Raw genomic sequence first — 20,827 nt, forward strand, 5'->3', positions numbered from 1 at the left:
CTGAAACACTGTATACATACGATATCTTCTTTCTTCTTTTCTTCATCAAGCGATTGCGATTGTCTGGAACGATCCATCTTAAAAGCTTGCCGAATTGTCTCGCGTAAAAAGGGAACTCGAATCTAAGAATGGGCAAAGTCGTGCGGTGTGTATTAAAAATTGGCACAGTGAATTTCCTCGAGAATTCCGAATGGAAATATTCGAGGGATATTGAGATCCAAGAATTGTTAAAGAATTGAATCTGTATTTAAACTAAAGAACAATCTTCTATTTCGGTTGACTAAAAAAAATTAAAGAAACCATTTTAATTTTATTATATCTGTCCTATCTTTTCTTTAAGTCGGAATGGAACATTTCGTGTCCAATAGAAATTCGTGGGAGAGATCGAAGCTGTAACTTTTCTGCAAAATGCAGTCCTACGGTAACATCTTTTCGTAATACTTTCGGAAACTTTCAAATCCCGTTGCTCCTCTTCGGGGAATATAGGAAAATCGTAACGAGCCGTCGTCTTTAAGCGTGAAAATAAGGGCGCGTCAAACACACGTACGTGGGGCGCGCAAGAAAAATCCCGAGTCGGGAAACTCGTGGCGGATATTAGGTAGAAACGAACGGGGGAGAAACAGGGAGCGGAGGAGGTCGGGGGAAGTTGTCGTAAAACGACCGCGACGCGATATTTCCGGCGAGAGAATCCTGCGAGAGAAGAGAAAGAAGAAGGGAAGAGAGGACGACTCGCGGAGAACGAGAGAGTTTTTCCACAAATTCGCGACATCGTAGGATACCGCGATCTTCCCGATTACGCAACCGACGCGGAGGACTGCGCCGTGATGCCGCAGGGCAACGCGCGCAATCGCAACCGCAACCGCGGCCGCAAGAATCGGAATCGACGGCGACCTCCTCAGCCACCGGCGAACGTCACGGAATCCTCGCGAAAGGCCGAACAGAGGAAGCCCGAGGAAGAGAATCGCCCGACGACCTCGAGGAACGAGCGCGATAACGACGACGACGACGACGACGATTTAAAGACGAACGACTCCGTCGCGGAGAATCCCGTTTCGGAGAACGTTAATCTGACCGAAGGCGAGAATCGCGGATGCAGATTCCGGCCGGACGATAAACGCAGAATAGAGAAGATCGAGTTGGAAGAATCTCGTCCGAGGATAATCGAGATCACGACTGTCAGCAGTTTACCTCTGGAGGCGACAATCGGCCATATCGACGGGGTGGGTATCGTGGAGACCGGAAACAACAGGACATTAAAGGAGTCAACGATAGTGACGGTATCGGAGCCGGTGGAATCGGTACGTTCGTTTTCTGGTTACGCGAAGACCAGACGCTCAGGAGCGAACGAGACTCGATTGGAGATCCGAGAAGTCAACGACAGCGATGCGGAGGCCGACTGTGGATCGGCGATCGTCGAATTCGAATCCGATACGGAGAAGGAGTTGATTGGAGGAGAGGACCTCGAGGATCGCGAGATATCCAAGCCGAGGGATCGGATTGGGCAGCAATTCGCGCCGCAGAAAAAGTTCTCCAAACTGGAAACGGAATCCCCGACTCTGATGTGGGCCACGGTGATGCCTAAAGATGTGGAGAAGAAGCTGCGAAACTTCATCGAGGACCTTCAACTGCCGAGTTTCTCCGAGGAGGTAACCGAAGACGAGGGGAGGTCTGTCGAGAAAGTCCCGCGGGACGTCGTGACGGAAGAGAGCAGATCCTTCGAGAAAACAGTCAGTTCGTCGCGCCGGAAAACGAGGAAGCGCGCGATGTCGGTGTCGCATTACGCCAGCAGCTTTCTGGACATCATACAGGAGGAGGGCGAGAGGCTGTCGGAGGACGAAGCGCAACACATTAGAGATTTCATAAACGAGGAGATCAGCAAGTATCGGCGCGAGGACAGGCATTCCGTCGAGAGGATGACGGATGATTTTGAAGCGAGAAGGGTTGATCCTGAAGAGATTGAACCAGTTGCCGGGTCGGAATGCGATATCAAGATTAAAACTGATACGACGGAGAATGACGCTACGGAATTACGTTCACGCGATAAAGTGAACGATTGCGAGGAGATTGAAAACGTTGAGTCCAATTCTGTTGAAGGCGTCGCGGGTCTCGAAACTGAAGTAGTAAAGGACACCAATCCTGCGGCCGAAACGACAGACGAAAAAGTGGATGCGAAAAACATCTTCAACGGTGAATCCTTGGAAATTGCAGCAAACACGACGCAAGGCAGTTTAAAGGACGGTTGTACCGTTGAGAAAATTGAGATTGTGAAAAATGATGCTGCGAAAAACGTTGGTGAGGAAAATAATGAAGCGGGGAAGGTAGGAAAAAACGTGACATGTATTGTGACGGTAAGTGATATCAGTGACGCAGATGTAAGTAAAGCGGAAGATAATAAATTTTCGTCCGAAGTCGTGGCACCTGCGGAATCAGAGAACCGCGATGTTCCTCGAAGAGATTCCATCGAGCCGTGCACGATCGTTAATCACGGCGCATCAAGAGCGGACGACGGAGTTGATTTATCCCCGAATTCGTCACCGAGCGAAGTAACCGCGTCGGAAACGAAGCGACCGCCGCCTCTGCCGAGGCGGTCGTCCAGTTTCGGACGCGAGCCTCAGAGACCGCCGACGCCACCTGAAATAGACTATATCTCGAGCGGCGCGAACGCTCATCAGGCGTCTGTCGCGGCGAACGGGCGCGAACACGGGTCGACGAAATTATCCACGCGGAAGCGTGCGAGTCGCGACGCGGCGGACAACGAGCTGCCGCGACGGCCGGAGCTTCCCGGAACTCGTAAGAGCTCTTCCACGTCGGGGATCTGTCGGGCGATTTATAGCGAGGATTTTTCGAGCTCGCGTGACCCAATCTCAACGACCGTTGACGCTAATCAGATTCGTGGCCGTGTAAATCAGGTCAGACGCGCGGATGCCGCTCCGACGATCGGGCACCCCGAAGCTTCGACCGAGAGCGGTCGATCGATCGCGTCATCGGGTATTCGCGACGATGATCTGTCACGCTCGCGCGGCACCGGCACGCACGTCGTCGCGCTGGCAAGCACGACGGGCACGGAAATAACGCGTCGTGAGGAAGGGAAGCCCGCGACTCCCGCAGCACCGACGGCATATGATCAAAACGCGTCGTCGTGCCGGCAGGAGGGCGAAGCCGAGGTGCGAAGGTATCCCTCGGGTAACACGAATTCGGAAAGGAGGAATTTTACGACAAACCACGAATCACCGAGGTGCGATAAATCAGACATTCATTCGAATTTCTCGATAAGAGACAAGTTAACGATGGGCTCCTCGGGTTCGAAGAGCAAGAAAAAGCCCGAGGGAAAAAACGGGAAGAACGAGAAATCGACATCCGGCTTCCGCCAACGAATAAGTGAAGAACGAATAGTGAAGAGCGAAACGTCAGAGACGAAAATAATCGAACGACATGAGGAGAGCACGAGCCCTAACCAGCGCGATGGTCTTCGTAATTCGAAATATTCGACGTGGGAGTCGAAGCGCGAAGAGAGGCGCGAGGAGAAGCACGAGGAAGAAACGCGCAGCTCATCCCGAGAGAGCGACGTGAGGAATTCGTTCGACGACGAGGCGAGCTTTCAAAGAACGAGCGGAAATCCCTCGCCCGAAGGCGAGCCGGGCGACGTTCAAGGACACGACTCGTCCAGCAGTACCACGTCCTTGAGTACGATAAAGCATCGTCCGCTGGAAACGTCGTTGACCGATATCAGCGCGATCGTCCGCGAAGCGAAGGAGGAGAACTTGAAGGACGAGGTAGAAGAATCTCTGAAGCGAAAACTCACCTTGCTGAAGAGCGCGGGAGGATCCACAAATGAAACGACATCGGGTGAGAGTTCGGAATCGCCGCAGCCGGTTCCATACTCGCCCGTGGACGATCTTTACCATGAGCCACTGAACGAAGAGGCAACCTCCGTGGAAACTTCCGAGAAAGCTACGAAAGACGTGTCGCAACGACCGCCTTCTCTCAGCGAGCTCTGCGTCGAGAGGATTTTGTCGATGCCGTATGGACCGCAGGTGATAGGCGAGATCACTACGCCCAAGTTCAACATCTTCGAGAGTATACGGACTCTGCAGAGGTTTGTGAGTGACACGTCGACGAGCGCGCGTCAGCGCGATAACGCCCGACTAAACTCGATGCATGGAGTGAGTGATCGACGGCACGGACTAACGAAAACGCCGGACGAGAGCGAGCAGCCTCGTCCTAACGACATTGCGAATGCTGTTTCAGACCAGGCCAAGTTGCCGAAGAGCGTTAATATTGAGTTATCAGAGTCGGAGGGTAGGATGGAAAATCGGGAGCCACGGTGGCGTGCGCTTACCACAACGGAGGACCCCAGGGTTCTGGTTTGCCTGTCGCCGTCGCAACAGGCCACGCAGGTGCGCACAAGTGCCGACACCCTGCTGGACCTTCACCGAAAGTTCCTAAACCGGTACAGTTATCGCGAGGAACAGCCACATCACGTTCCTCTGCCGCAGTATCGGGTGGAAATCCGTCCGGTCAAAGAGAACGACGACGCAGCTGCGAAAACGCCCAAGTCGGTCACTCGAGCGATTCATCGAGACCCCACGATCGAGATTTCCAGCAGCAGGCTGCTGGAGATTATCAAGGAGGAGCGAAACGGTCCTCGAAATGATACACTTGCGGATCAGCAGACGAAGCCGATAACCGATGACGCCACGGTTGATTTTCTCGGGCGCGACGGGGGTCAGGAATGTTTCAAGGCTGAGCCTCGGCCAAACGACTGGTCGAATCTAGCCAAACACGATCGCCGAAGCGCCGCCACCGCGAACGAGCTATTCCTGGCGGCGACGAGGGGCGAGGATGGCGAATCGAGCGACGATAAGCGAAACGGTCACGTGGCTCGGCCCGATCGGCTTAAGATTGCGACATGTTCCACCACCCAGGCTGGACATCGACTGTCGGCGAACAGCGATGCGGTGATAACGCGCGATTCGGAGAGGTCGTTCGCGAGTAACATTAAGTGCCCGTTCGTGTTGAACGGTACTGTTGCCGATCAATCGATGGACGCCGACAAGCGGACTCCGCTTCTCAGGAGGGCAGTCGATCCCGGCAAGCACGTGAATCCGGCGTTGATCGACGACAGACTCGAGGTACCACCGTTGCCGAAGCGCACAGTCACGGTCGATAGGTCGTGCATCGATACAACGAGCATCTTCGACCAGAATCCGCCGAGGAGTCATCTGGAGCCGCGAAGAGGTCACCATGAAGTGGAGAAACTGAAACAAGTGGCCGCTGTGGAGATCATGGATAAACTGAAAGAGTTGCAGGCGGAAACGTCACGGCGCCTCGACGGCGACAGGAGGGGCTCCTTACCTCAAGAATACTTTGCTCAGCAACTGAGGTACATCGAGCTGTTGGAAGACCAGCTGAAGAACGTGTTACTGGCGGAAGAAGAGGAGAGAAAGGCCTTCGAGGAATTCCAGACGCATTTTCATCGAACGAAACAGCGCGACGAAGCGAGGAGATCGTCTCTCGCCGATATCCCCGAAGAAACCTCGAAAAAAACAAGCGTAAATCTCGAGCGCGAACGTAAAATTCCGATCGACGTTCGTGGGATGACAGACGGAAAATGTGCGGAAGATAAGCGAATGGAAGCCCGTGGTCTCGAGGAGAAACGCTTGAAAGAGATCTGTCGAAGCGAGCCGGGAATTCAGAAAGAATCTTGGCAGGAGAAATCGCGGAATGTAGAAAAAAATCGTACAGAGACGATCGATAAAGTTGGCAATCGGCAGTTCTTAAAGAAAATATGTCACGAGAACGGACACCACGAAGAGGAATCCTCGGAGAGTATCGAACACGAGGAACGCCACGTGATCACGCAGAAGGGAAACTTGGGGAGAACGGCGGAGAATGGAACGTTTAAGTCTCGCGAGGGCGAAGTTAACGAACGTTGCGCGGAAACGCGATCGATAAGGACACCGAGGAACGATTCCGAGGTGTTCGCCGAGAAGACGACTCAGCGTAAGAATGTCGAGACGAAGAGACCGACGACGTTGCCGACGAACGGGGAGGCATTTCGACAACAGATGTACGACGAGTACGTGCACAAGGTGTTGGAGCGGCAGGAACGAAAGAGCCACAAGGTCGTGAAGATCAGCACGCACGAGGACATCAAGCGCAAGGCGGACGGTGACATGAGCGCGATGGCGAAGGAGTTCATCGAGAAGGCGCGCAGCCGACTAAACAAATTTGGGATCAATCTCGACGAGAGTGGGACGGAGCACGAGGACGAGGAGGGCGACGCCCTGATCAACGCGAAATTCCTGATCGACGGCAAGGAGCTCCAGGACGTCCGGAAACTGCCGAACCACCTGCGGGAGTTCCTGAAGATCTCCACGATGAGCGACGACGAGGGCGGTGAGTTACGGCGAATGGAATGGACGATGGATTTTGCTGTGTTGCTCGTCGTGTTGCGATGATGATTGGTGCCGTTTGGTGACTGCTGAGAGACAGAGCGTCCCGCCCGGAAGTCGAACGATCCGTCCTGGACTCTCGGTGTCTCGTGAAGGGACACCCCTTTAACAACCACTAACGTAACCCGCGCATCTTGTCCGACGTCCGTAGATGCCTTAATGTTTGCCGTCACTAACGTTCTTGATGATACTATGCTAATTCTCTCTATCTGCCTGGGTGCCAACAATACGAAGACCGTTGGACAAAAAACGCGGGAAGGATGAATAATTAATCTTCAGTTAATATTTACCCGACAATGTCCCTTTTAGAAACTCGTTCTAATAAACGTGACTTAAAGAGACTGAAAGCAGCGATAATAAAATTCCGCAATATGAAATTTCGCGTAATAAAAGCGACCGGTGACATTCGTTTCGTTTCAACTGATTGAAATAATTGAAATATTTTTTGAATATTGCAAATTCTCGTCTTTAATTCCGTGCAATAAAATCGAGCTGTAAAATTTGCAATATCGCGGCGCTTGATTAAAATAGTTGAGATGTAGCAAAAAAAATTGGGGATTTCTCCGGTCATCGCTCTCGTCGGATCGCCTGAGCTATCGCGGCGTAAGCGCGAACTTTCTCAATATGAGAGACAGGCGGTAACGTCGAAACGGAAATCTCATTACTGTCTTGAGTACTGTTTTCCTACACGGTTCGGAAGGCGAGATTAGTTCTCGGCGATAAAGCGGAAGCGCGTCGAACGGCGCGGAGATCTATTTACGTTGGTGCAGGTCGTGCAGCATCATAATCGCGCGGTCCAGATTGCTACAATTCCGTAATCCGATTAATATCTCGTCTCCAGCAACGGCGCGCGATCAGTCTTGTATAAATAATAAATCTCATTGTATCGTGAAACGGGCGAGTTAACGTGATGTTATAACGAATATACATGTTTACGCGCCTTCCTCTCATTGCCGGCTTTGCCCAACGCGCCGTAATATCGGGTGCGCGAAGCGGGATTTAATATTCCGCGACGTAAATCCGGCACGCGATCGACACGCGCGCCATGAGCGCTGCTCGCTGCTCGTATATTTTGACATTTATTCCGAGACGGCGATCGATTCATCAAAGCGACGCTATGGAAAATTATTGCGTTAACATTCGCGTTGGGCGCTGCGACGGCAGCGTCGCGGATAATGAACCGCGACAGTTTGCGATAACGAATATCAACGCGGAGGTACAGAGGCTATCAAATTGCGTCATGTCGTTTACGCATCGGCTCCCTGGAGCCGATTAGTCGCGGAATGCTTAATCCCGTGCCGAGTAATTCGAAGAGATCGGTCTCTTTCCTCGAGGAGTAGTGAAAATGACAATGCAATTTACTGTCTTCCAAGCTTTTCCACAAAATATTCTATTCGGCACGATGCCTTTTCTAAACGTCTATCGCTATAACGTGATCATTTAGATGATGCCACGTCTGATGATGGAAGAGTACTGGCCTGCGGTTTTACTCTTTCGCTCTTTCCTTCGTCCCGCGATCGTCAGGCCGCGACGTTCGTGCGTGATTCATTGGAGGATGAGAATCTAAATATAAGACACCGCGAGACGAAAAATAGGCCAGTCGCTCGTAGGACGCGTTCGCCATTTCGGCCAGCGCGCGTCGGAACCACCGTCTTGTTTTCAGCTATTTTGAATCACTCGCGCGACGTGGCCTACTGGCCCGCTCGTTCGCACATCCTGAGATCGCTTTCGTGGTGACCAAGGATTTTTGCCCGCTAAAATGTCAATATATATATATGTGCTCTATCCATGATTAAAAAGCGGTCGATAGCGATATTTCGGAGCTCGTCGAAGTAATCAATGAATAATCTAACAAACTTCTCTCTCAATATTTGAAAGCGAATATTTTTGAATTACTTTTCCTTTTTTGAGAGCTTCAAGAATTTTTAATTTGTTAAAAGTTGTAATCGTGACAGTATAACTATAAGCATAAATGACAATCCTCCCATTTATTTCGATAATGAAGCTGATTCATGTTCACATTCATCTAATATCGCTTTTTCACCGTATGCTGTTGCATGCTCGCTTTTTTAATCTTTCAGATCATAGATCACTCGTATGTTGACAATATACTCGTATAACACGTTATGAATATATTGCATGAACGCATGTTATACTCAAACATTTTAATGCCAATCAATGTTGTTGCAACGAGAAGAAAAATACATGGGAAACGGTCTCGATATTTGTCATAAAGTCATTTGTCCGTGCAACAATGTTAATTTTTATTGACACATCGCCAAGCGCGTGTGAACACGGCTCGCTCGTCTATTACTATTAACTCACCGCCGTTATTTGTATTTCGTAAGTCTCGTGAACCTTTCGACGCGGTTACCGAAGCGTCCGTTTATTTTCTATTCTAACTTTAGCACGAAAGTTTAGCCACAGCGTGCGTTTCGTCGGGGCTAAATGTGCGAATTTAGGCATCCGCCTGCGGATACAAGTTATTTGTATTCGCAGTGCCAATTGATACATCAATTCTTTTTTTTACGAGCGATGACGAATATTCAAAAATCTCGCACCCAAGAATTCCTTTGTCGTCCCGGCTTGCGACTTGCTAACGAACTCACCACGGCGCGCTGCCCGAAATTAATTTGCCGCATCTGGTTTTTTTTTTTTTTTCATTTTGGTGGATATGGGCATGCTTTTTTAATCAAAGGGAGCGGCTGCGATGCCATTGCGAAAGGAGGAAACAGGAATGAGAGCGATTTGCTGCACGAGATCGACAAAGCTTTGAAAATCGGCAAGGGATTTCTACTTGGGCAAGGTGCGTTCGCAATTTTGCTTAATCATTGACAGCATGCGTTACACAGTAGAAGAGAATGCTTTGCAATAAATATTAATACCGAAAGATTGAGATATTCCGAATGAACCATAGAATTATATGAAGTTTTGAACGTCGTTCATTTTAACGCCACTTCGTTTTAACGTCGACGATGGAAGATTGAGAAAAACTCAGATTTATCTTTCAAGCGAACGTATATATACACACGTATATAGCTCGACTGGTTGGCGGTGGGCTCGTGATTTCGTATAGGGCAGCCTCGAACGACGTCGTCGTCATCGACGTCGGCGTAGTGAGCGTCGCGCGCGGCGTGGCGTCGAGCCTCGTCGGCGTCGCGACGCCTCAGTCGACTGGCACCTACCGTGCTACTTTCCCGTGCCTCGAGAGGAGTGTCCCGTCGAGATACGCGGTGCCGCGTCGAAATAAAAAAAAAGGGGTCATTGAGATCGTAAAAGTGACGATGTTGGAGAAAAGTGAGTGATCATTTCGGGAGAGTTGATGCATTATCGAGGGGTAACGAGGGATGAAGGCGCGATAGGTGTTCGTGAATTTCTTCAACAGGTAGTTCCGCGATCGCGGAGACAACTCGGAACTCGCGTCCTTTCGAAGGAAATCCTCAGAAAAGAATTACGAGCGTTTCTTGAATTATCGTATTACGAATCGACGAGGAAATTCGAGGGAAAAATATGAGGATATCTAATTGGCAAAGATAAATAAAAATCTACCGACATGAGAGGAATTGACATAATTTTAAGATATTGAAGAGACATCACAAAGAAGTGGAATGATTCGGCAAACCCTTTCGATGCTCGTAAATTATACGATCAGTTTTAGAAATGCATCATGACGCTGATACGCTTTTAGTCTGCTGTGGAATAAGGCAATCCAACTTGGCTTTATTCTTCTTCCTTGCGCTCGTTTCGCGGCAGTCCATCAAGATCGCTTTTATATTAATGAATCGCGGTTTCATCGTGAAAGTAACTTTGAAGAGCTCTTCAGGCGGTATTGGACGCGGCGGTGTAATATAAGCGACTCGCGTCGCGCAGTGTTGACCCACGATAAGCATCAAGATATTCCACGTTGATAGCCGATGGTTTAGGTTGGAAAAACTCTCACGGAGACGTACGAATTAATTATTGAATCATGAGACGCTTAAAAAAAGATCCGTTCATAAATGCGTCGTTGAAATAAATGCGATTTGCGAAACGGCGAGAACCCGAGAGAGACATTTTGCCTGACAAAACGTTATTTAATGCTTTCAGAGAACGTTATGTTCACCCCCACGTTTAAAGCCTCGTCGGCGAAACCAGGTAAACCTGCTGCGAGGAATGTGTGAGAAAACTAACAGAATAATTTCGTTGTCGTGCATCTTGCATAATGACTGAAGATGCAATCTGAAATTATTAATAATATCCAACGTTGTTCTCGAATAACGACTACGAGAATATATCTGTCCATTAACATTTTTAATGAAATTTTCGGTAATTAATTAACTTTTCGAATATTAACCCGAATGTAAGTGGATGATGAACGATGCGATAAGAGAAATGGAATTGCCATCCAGGAGAGTATATCTCCATTACGTTAACCAACGCCCGTTTCTCCGAAGACGTAATAAAATTAATTACGTATAGGATGTGGGTCGCATTGTGTAGGGGCCACGTGATGTGTTCTTAGCAGCGAGATCGTAATTAAGTTTTTGCCGCACGTACGCGTGTGCGTGTTTCTGTGAATGTATTTTCGCGAGTAACAATCTCGTATTAGTAATACGTATTAGCAATCCCATTCGGTAATTTGTCCAGGGAGGAAGGCGCGCGTTAATTTCGGTTACCTGAGAACGTTATCCTTATGGTATTGGATGTTTCGACTAATTACCCATCGCTGCTCTTGGCTGTTAGCTGCGAATAGGCGTGTGCATGTCGGTACACGATCCAAAAACGATGGCAATTCGATGTTTTTGACGTTTCGAACGCTGGATGCTGGATGCAGCTGGCGTCGCGACAGCGTTGATTAATCGCACGTACGTTGCAATTAGCGAGAATGTATAGATACTGTCGTAACGGTATCGTAAATTAACGTGTGTAACATCAATTATTATATTCCCGTATAGAGAAATATGTGTTAGCTAAACATTCGCGAGTGTTAGGAGGTGTTTCGCTCTCGAATCGAACTGAAAGCCGATCTATATTTCTCACGGTTCCTCTGCCTCTAACATATCCGATCTCGGACCTTTCGGCCGATTCGACATACGTCGAATTCGCGCGTAACGTCTCGGCGTTGACGTGTCGTGCGCAGAAAACGCGTCGCTCGCGGCATTGTGTTCAGGTTGCGCTCTCGGCCAATTGCAATTATGCGTATCTCATAATGCCTAACGACGCCCACGCGCGCTTCTAATTTTACCCGCGTCCCAAATGAACCCACCCCTGATTTCCTGCTGCCGCGCGCGACCGCGAGAGATACGGCTCCGCAAATTGGCCGAGAGGTTCAATTCCGACAAGCATATGTGCCTGACTCATCGTGGCGACGATATATCTTTATCGCGTTGTAACACGCTGCCGCCTCCCCATCTGACATTCGAGCGAAGTCACCCGTCAATAGGTTCGTTTATGTCACCGACGTTGCGACATAGCGCTCGTTCTTATTCGGACCGTGGTTAACGAGTTAATAAAACCTTTGTTAAGCGCGGCCGTTAAAAAAGATTGCTCTGACGTTGGAAACGGTGTGCAAGCTCTATTTTTTCCCCGGATTCTCTACGCTACGTGAATATACGTGATACGGATTATTGTATACGTTGCGAAAGGTTTAATAGATCGCCTGCGTCGAAGAACCACTTTTAAACGAGCCGAATTAGTAGTGGGCGGTGACGTAGCACAAAATGCAGGAAGTAGCCGGGAAAAAGACGATCCCTTATGTAATGCGCCCCCGTGTGCCAAGATTAGCATCGCGCCCGTATACATTTCATATATTAGCTTTAGCGCCAATCTACCAAATCCGCGTAGCGCAGCTGTTGCAGGAGCAAAGACCTCTTTTGGCGAGTTTGTTCCTTTATTGGCAATCCTTCTTCAATTAGCTTCTATATCGGGGTCACCGATAAATCTAATTATAAAGCGGTAAATTTAAAAATGATAGAAGCTGGGTTCATTTATAGGAAGTAATCGATCGGCCTGGCCTTTTTTTTTTAGCAAGACCGTTGTTGTTCCATCCGACGATAACCACATTTGCCTGAGTATTGATTAACAAATCATCGTCTCATGGGCACGCCGTGTCGATTACATTCTTAAGAGTGAATTTTCGTTGCCAGGCGTTTGGTCGCCAGGACAAACGCCAGCTGGAAAGGCACCGAGTCCCGAACGTACCAAAGAACCACAGAAGACCGAGCCGATCCCGCCGGTTTGGACCCCCGCCAGCGCCGGCGCGAGCCCCGTCGCCGAGAGGAAGGAATTTCGTCCCGTGCCGTTCGAGAGTCCTGTACTGAGCCGGAAGAGGCAGCCAAAGGGAGAGGTACGTCAGTCAATTACGCCGAGACGCCAACTATTTAAGAAACTAAACTCGCGATTGATTAAAGCGTTAAGTTTGGCGAGCGAACTTGAAGCAAAATCCAATCCAGACAATTCCTTAAAAAATGAACGCAACAGCAAAAAATTCCCTTTGCGAAGGAAAGAACAGACATGCGTGGTCACTTTTGTCTAAACCGGTTTTTTTCCCCAATTTCTTGCACCAACGGTCGAGAAATTGAGTGGCAAAGTTCAAGGGTACGCATTCTCACGCAAAACTCTGTTCAAGGCGCTTCCGCCCTGGGAAGGCGAGCAGGAGAGGAAGGAGAGCGGTATCTCGCGAATCGTGAATTCGCATTCGGCACCCTCCCAGGGATTAAACGCGCTCGCGTCCACGCCGCGATTGCCACGTGCCCAGAATCCGACCATCACGTTGCTGCAGAAAGCACGAGGTCAGCACCCATTACGAGAATCCCTCTGCTCCGCTAAAGACTTGCGGAATTACAATTTCCCCTTTCGTTGGCTAAACCGTCGTTGCGATTTTATTGTAGAGGGACAATTGCCGAAAGGGGCGGCTTACTTGGAGGAGAGCGTGTCCGATAATCGGCCGTTGAGCGACGAGAGACCGCTGATCTCTCCAGGAGAGATAAGTAAGTATCGATCGGTTGTAAGTTAAATAATCGAACGTTATTACAATATGATTATTATATTATGGTTGGATAAAATTTCATATACGAGAGAGCCGCCCAATTTATACGTACACCGATTTTCGGAAGTCCGTATCTGTTCCTTATCACTAACGTTCGCTAACTAGCTGTGTCTAATTTATACGTATGTGTCAATCTACTCTCTCACTGCGTACGCGAGTGCTAATGATTTATTGTGAAATTGAATCGTTCAGTCTACACGGTGAAGAAAGAATACGAGAGTGAGCCGGAAACGGAGCATGAACCGCCGAAGAAGATGGCCGATCTAGGCCCTCGAAAATTCGAGGGGATCGGCCCGGTCACTAAGGAGGGTATCCCTCTCGTGTTGAGATCGGTAGGTCGCTAATTATTAAGTAAATCAAAAGTACAAACCTTCTAATTGGTGCGATGAACGCTCGACGAGCAATCGTGTGTGGGAAGAAATGATTTATATCGCGCTATAGACGAGTGGTTGTTTTACGTCGCGGCGTGCGATGCGTTTCTCTCAATACTTTCTCGATAAATTATTTTAGGAAGTCAAGGAAAGCAATCAAGCAAAATGGTACAAGAGAATGTACGACTCGTTGCACCGCGCGGATAGGAACGGTAAGTTCTGCAATTACGGGCGGTTATTAGACGGTATTTTACGCGAGAGATATAAACGATCGCCCGCATATTTTTGTTATGCATACATAGTGTACCAAACAATATCATTATTTGCGGGGTAAATTAGGATTTTAATTAATATCGTGCCGATAAATGCGCGCGTTCGAAATAATAACATTTTGTGGGCAGTTCACCGTCGCATAATTCCACGATTTTGCTTCCAGATGACTACGTAACCATAAAATACAAATCAAGAAGAGGTGAATATGCAACTTCCGCGCATGGCTGCTGCGGTGGTCGCGAATTGCGACATTTGCTACTAATATTACGCTGTGCGTGGGTGCGATGCGTAACGCAGTCGCTCTAGCTGCGACTTTGTGTAACAGCAGCGTAACTAATATCCGTAAAGTAAAAACGCGGCGGAGAGATAATCTCCGATTGTGGCAAAAACGTATATCGCCGCAGGATATGCTATTTTCCATAGAACGGCAGCTGGCCTTCTGCGTAATGCGAGATAACAATTGTCGCTGTACATATATTCGCCGCTTAACAGCTGCGCTAGTCGAGCGTGAAAAAATAATAATAAACAATTTGCCACAGATACATAGATGACTACCTTGCGCCTCTACCTTATCTAACATCCGGCTGATAATTAACACTCGCCTCTCCCTGGCAGGACTCGCCCTCCCGTAGATTAACATCGTGGTTGATTCGATTAATCGTTTACCATTAATGTGTGTTTTAACTTATGAGAGATTGCTCGGTTCGCCCGAATTGGACGTCTTAGAATTTGGAGAATCCCCGCGGAGGTACGAGCTTCTCATCGAATATATCAAGCCAAGTCGGAGCAACTTCTCGAGTTGGCGTGAATTCTTCGCTGTCGCGAGGAAACTTCTTGAGTTGATTTGAAGTTCTCGCGTCCGATCTTTCGCGAGCTCCCCGTCTTTAGATTGTTTCATCGCGCCAAGTCGATCTTCTCGCGGCAAAAATTTAATCCAAACTTCATTTACTTAGGAAAGATCGATTAAAATTTAATTGCAAACTGGGATTACATCTTAATCTCGATGCCGAAGATCTCTCGATGATTAATTCTCAAATAACGTGTATACTAATGTTACGTAACGCGGTATACGTGTATGTGTTTATGCGTGTGCATATATGTGTTTGCGTAATGTGATATTTCTATTATAACGTCGTAGGAACTAAACCAGAGGTAAACACCGAATTGTTTGCGCTGTTAATTGAACGTTATTTGGTTACCAGTAGATTTTTTGCTGGAACCAAACGGGAGCCCGAATAGGGACCGGCTGAAAACAAAATGCGAAAAATGAAACACTCTTGTTTCAGGAGGGAGATATGGATACGGAAGCGGCAGCGGATATTTGAGTGAACCGGAACCGCGCGCATACTCGGATCGATCCGTTACTCTCGATAGCCGCCGACGGCTGCGCAACAAGGAAAATGACTTCACCACGGCGACTATGCCCAGAAAGTAAGCGAGAATTCGGAAAGTTTCCCCGCTTTTTTTTCCAAGCCGCTCGCAAGAATGCTTCGGATCGTTTAAATTTCCTCCGCGTGTCCTCTTCTCACCGATTTTCATCTTTCGATCATTTTTTATCGTTCGAACGGATCGTTTCTCAGTAACTGGAATCTAAAACATAAAACTCTTTAAAGATTTATACGATAACGGGCAATTTACATTCTGCTATAGGAATGGGGCGCTGAAATACTCGACAGAGATTTATAAAAATCAGCCTGGCCGCATCGAGGACTATGAACCAGGGCACTCGTCGATCGCCGAGAAGGAAGCTAAAGAGGTACGGCGGACCTTTATCGTTCGTAACTCGAGAGTAGACAGACCTGCCTGTACTATAAATTAATGCGCACTCTCCCATAACATCGGAAGATTCGGTCATACGACACCGTGTAGAAATTATTAGCTCGTCCGAAGAGTAACGATTGACGGGACAATCGAATCTTCTAACGACGGGATCGTTTCGCACCGATAGCCCCCGTTAAGTAATTTTAATTAAGTATAATCAAACGTAACGTAGAAGTATATATATTATGTACGTATAATGTGCTCCGTATGTGGATTTCCATGTTAGATATAAATGAAGAGGGCAAAGTTTAGTTGGTCACGGTTGACACTAAAGTTGGGGTGCGCGCCGAACGCGAACTTAAGATTGGCCATCCATCCCTCCGTCGGGGTGTCGTGTATCGTTCTACATTGTGAAATTGATCGAACGTGCAGTACATCACTTTGTATCGCGCGATATCGAGCCATATTTCGCGCGAGCGTGGCAGTCGGGGCAGTAAAAATTCGCGTAGACATCTCTCAACCCTCTCTTTTTTTTTATTTTCTTATCGCGACGAATGCGGCGCGACCGCGATTTCTACGAAAGATTCCCAAGATTACCTGGAACACACACCTGGAACATGATCGTTTGAAATGGCTTTGCTTCTAGCCGACTTACGACGCGCGGACGAGAAGGAAGGTAATCACGCCAATCCGAACGTGTTAAATAAAACGAGTTGCTTTTGCCGGCCAACTTATACGTTTCCTCCGTTTATTGAGAGCTTTTCTGTTTGGCGATCACGAAAGTTAATTGATTGCGAGCTCTTGCTCTCTGTCGCCGCCCTCGTTGGTGGTTATTGCGTTTCTTTAACACACACGTACACACAGCGCAGACACAGTTCTCAGTATACACCAAGCACGCACGTGTATTCAGAGCGCGCAGGGTCCCTCGAGAGAGCAAGTACTATAATGGAGATTACATACATAAATTTTTATTATCTCTCGAGTGGAGAGAATCGCATCCTTCGGGGTACCCTGTGGCTCCACGTAGTACAACCCCGTTGATTTTCACACAGCTTTTGTAGCGCTGCTTGTAGTTGATCCTATGTTTAAATATCATGCCGACCTCCATCTAAAATCGAGACACGGCTTTATTAAATTTGTTTGTGTAATAATTCAATTATATTTAATTTAATGTGTAATTATACGATATATTTGACCATAATTATAATTGATGGTCTATTTTAGAGAAATTCGTAGCTTCTCTCTTTGACATATTTATTTAGCGTTAGATCATCCAGCGTTTCCTCCTATTTTAGATGGAAAATGGCGAGAATATCCGGATACTATTCGATTACCCCCTTTTTATTTGAATCTAAATGTTTCAGTAACCCCTTCTAGATAGCGCATAGTATAACACTGTGTTTAATTCTGTGATTCTAGTGGTGGGACGAGGTCATGGACATATTTGACGGGGTACGCCATTTTTATATTAATGCATAGTTAAATAAGAATTTTCTCCGTCTCTCTATTCCTTCTATTCTCTCCTCGTTCTGTCTATTGGTACTTTCTCTCTCTCCCCCGCGTAGATGGTAAGATTCAATTAAAATTAATATTTTCCATTAATTCGAAATTAACCTAGTATCGCCTTGAGGGATCTTGTAGAATTACCATGTCGCCACAATCTTTTCCTTTTCTCGTAGAATTTTGTCGTAAAATCAAAATTACGAATAAGAAGATGCGCCGTCACGGTCTCTAGAATGAATCAATTTCGCTCACGAGCAATCGCTCGTTGCCAATTTTAATGTGGTTATTGCGTTTCAAGATATGTATTTCCGATCTAATTTTTGTGGTGCACCGTTTGTAAAGTTAGCCAGCAAAAAACTGGCCAGCGATTTTTTTTCATGCGATTTAACGTCAAACGTGATAACTAACGGTGGCTTCTCGCCTTCTGATAATCGATATCCTTGCACCCCGGGTGTGCATGCAATCTCCCTCCCACATGGGGATTTCTCCGACATTGTTTAAAGTACTAAGTAGATCTTTCGATAATGATAACTATAAATTGAAGGATTTATACGGAGGAACATTACCGGGTTGCAAAGGGTTTACATATCGCGATGAACACGCGCGTCGCGTATACCCATGTATAACTTATGCACGGTATGTCGTTTTACCGATTGCACACCTAACGCCTTCCGTCTTGAACCCCCGTCCTGCGAATCGCCGAATCGTCCGGATCCCGATTATCATCGTCCGGTCGGGACGACTGTGACCGATGTCCCCGATCGTGTATGTGCGTGTGCGTGCTCGTCGATGTTTTGCGTGTCGTCCCCGCTCGTATGCCATCCCACACCGTTATCCATCCCCTTCCGACGACGATGACAACGACGACGACCATGGGTGACAGTGGCTGAACGAAAACGGACATCCTCAGCACGCTAGGATGGAGTCTCTGGGCGGTGGCGTCCGGCAGTCCCGCGTCCTCAGCCTCTCCTATCGGCCGGAGGACAGTGTAAGGATACCGACGATCAGCAGCACGAAAAGTTCTGAGTTCGTCGGCGGCATGAGGCGGGCGCGTCCGGTGGCGCCGGAAGGCACGACCGATCGGTCGATCGATCTATCCTGCAGGCCGCGTACGCATCGGTCCAGAACCCCGGTCCAAGACCAGTCCAAGTCGTCCTTGATTCCATCGATCGAGTCTACCGATCGGTCGAGCGATCGTCCAACGGCCGTCGGCGATGATATCGGGGACGGTCGCATCATCCGACCCCTAGAACGCGCCCCCGCCGCCGCTGACCCCTGCTATTGGCATGCCGCCGGCATGCTGGATGGAAGATCCAAGAGCTTCGTGTTGCCGGATCGTTGCCCGGCACGCCGATCGCATCCGGTCGGGATCGAGCGATCGGCGGCATCGCCGCTTCCGTCTGTCGCCACGATCGTGCCGTGCTCGCCCGGCAGCAACAGCATCCAGCAACAACAGCAGCAGCAGCATCGTCATCATCATCATGGGCACCATCATTATCATCACGAGCATCAACATCATCATCAACATCGTCATCATCAACAGCCCCACCATCAAGACCAAGAACAGCAGCAGCGACCTCCGCTCTCTTCTTCTTCTACTTCTTCTTCTTTTTCCAGCACCGATCATATCATGCTACCACCATCACCGACAACACCCTCCGTTATCACCACGCAAGCCGTTTCACGGGTTAGAACGGCTGCCACATCGTCGACAAGTAGAGTGCACGATGACGTTGTCCTCTATCTGTCTAGATATCTGTCTGATGTTTATCTCTATCTCTATGGCTATCGAGTCGTCTCTCCCTCACTTTCTTCTCTGCATCTTTGTCATGATTCTGTATCTCTCTCTTTATCCTTCACATGCCTGTTCTACACATCTCTATCTGTATCATTATACACAATACTCTTAATGAGAAGAAGTTAGAGTAGCGTTTTTAGCGCTTTTTCTGTACACATCGCGAAACTCCAAAGTCATTGGAAAATATTCTTTTGATACACCACTCGATGCGGCATGAGCGAAATATTTTGTCACAGAAGCGAAATACTAATCAATGAGCGATATCAGTTATTTTTTATTCTTATGAATCAATAATTCGTACGTTAATGACATCATTTTTTACAAAATCGTTCGTATCTCACAGGTACATTTTGCATCACAAGCAGCTATTGTTGATCTCCTACATACCTACATATTTGTTCACTCTTCCTGTACCTCTCATCTCCTGTGGATTATGTCTCATTAGCTTAATCCTGCCACGTTCCTCCTTCACCCCGGCTTAGCATTACACGACTGCGGCATGATCTGCTCGATGTTCTGCTCGATGCGATTGTTGATCTCGATTAAAAACCACTCGTTCTTGGATCTCGAGTAATCGTATCTCTCGCGCGCCGAGTAGCGTATGCGTAGCATGTTTTGTAGACGATAAGTGGCGATCGAGAACCGTCGACGTAACGGACGGCAACGGTAACAGCGTTTCTTTCTTTTTTAGCCCTTCGATCAGCGTAGCAACGCACGTGCCGCGGCCAAGCCGTACATGACTCAGTAAGTACAATGTCAATCTCTGATCTCTTTAAATCTGCATAATGAATCGAGGTATTTATCTCTCACCGGCGTTTCTCGTTCGCGAAGTGCTCTCAAAGAGTCAGGCTACGAGAGTGACTCGACGCTGGTGTTCCGCCGACGAGAAGACATCAGTCCGCTCAGCCTTCTGGAGCAGAGACTGGCATACAAAACGGTGCAGAGCGGTGGCGACGTACCCCTTCATGGGCTTCGCAAGCTAGCCCCGGAACGTCCGAAGGGTGAGTCGCCCCGATCCTCGTGCTATTTCAATTTTTCTTTTGTTCCTTACTTTTTTCATACGTCTTGATATGCTACAACCAGCACGCTGATCAACATCGGCCGTGTAACCCGAGTTTACTTTTCGCATGCGGGTATGTGTCTTAAGGTTGCTTGCAATGTGTGCGTTTTTATTAATTATTATTGTGTTTTGTCAATTACGCATGCGTTTCGAAACTTCGAGTGATGAGAAAAAGATTAGTTAAAGGAGTTATACAATACATTTGTTTTACATTATTATTATTAGAGAAATTGTTATGTTTGATTTCTAATTATTTCGGATTATTTATAACAATTACAAAAAGTATCCTCGATGTTTCGCAAGATTGGACGTATCGACAAGAGTCGAAACGATTTTTCCTCTAAAAAAAAATTTAACTCTCACAGCGCTGATCTGTGCTGAAAAGCGCGGTGGCATGACGTGTGAGTAGTGCTCTGTTTGAAGCACACTGCTTTGATACGTAATTTTCTTTGTATGTGTAATCTCCCGTGGGCGGTTGCATCAACGTCAGTTAGCGCTAATCGCGATTAATTAGGCTGGAGGAGAGGCTTTCGTGGGACAACGGATCTGTCCGAGTTCATGCGACAGCGCATTATGGTA

At 47.9% G+C, this 20,827-nt stretch overlaps 1 protein-coding gene across 18 annotated transcripts in view; it reads left to right on the forward strand.

Annotated features, from left to right (window-relative positions):
* Positions 1-20,827, forward strand: part of LOC139777565 (sorbin and SH3 domain-containing protein 1-like) — a 75,736-nt gene that overhangs the window by 31,757 nt on the left and 23,152 nt on the right. For 4 of the 18 annotated variants that reach the window (XM_071715064.1, XM_071715070.1, XM_071715067.1 and 1 more), the window contains exons 6-20: positions 775-6,399; positions 10,542-10,589; positions 12,581-12,780; positions 13,063-13,225; positions 13,325-13,423; positions 13,675-13,814; positions 13,993-14,065; positions 14,290-14,325; positions 15,413-15,557; positions 15,777-15,882; positions 16,534-16,563; positions 17,307-17,339; positions 18,274-18,378; positions 19,880-19,932; positions 20,020-20,189. In XM_071715064.1, the coding sequence (XP_071571165.1) occupies positions 775-6,399; positions 10,542-10,589; positions 12,581-12,780; positions 13,063-13,225; positions 13,325-13,423; positions 13,675-13,814; positions 13,993-14,065; positions 14,290-14,325; positions 15,413-15,557; positions 15,777-15,882; positions 16,534-16,563; positions 17,307-17,339; positions 18,274-18,378; positions 19,880-19,932; positions 20,020-20,189 (7,026 nt within the window). Of the gene's footprint in view, positions 1-774; positions 6,400-9,153; positions 9,262-9,613; positions 9,753-10,541; positions 10,590-12,580; positions 12,781-13,062; positions 13,226-13,324; positions 13,424-13,674; positions 13,815-13,992; positions 14,066-14,289; positions 14,326-15,412; positions 15,558-15,776; positions 15,883-16,533; positions 16,564-17,306; positions 17,340-18,273; positions 18,379-19,879; positions 19,933-20,019; positions 20,190-20,827 lie in introns of those variants that run through there. The other 14 variants (XM_071715084.1, XM_071715081.1, XM_071715071.1 and 11 more) reach the window with 14 other exon arrangements.

Source organism: Temnothorax nylanderi, unplaced genomic scaffold (assembly GCF_030848795.1).
Source record: "Temnothorax nylanderi isolate EJ_2023f unplaced genomic scaffold, tnyl_v1.0 TNYL_tig0154_pilon, whole genome shotgun sequence".
NCBI lineage: Eukaryota > Metazoa > Arthropoda > Insecta > Hymenoptera > Formicidae > Temnothorax > Temnothorax nylanderi.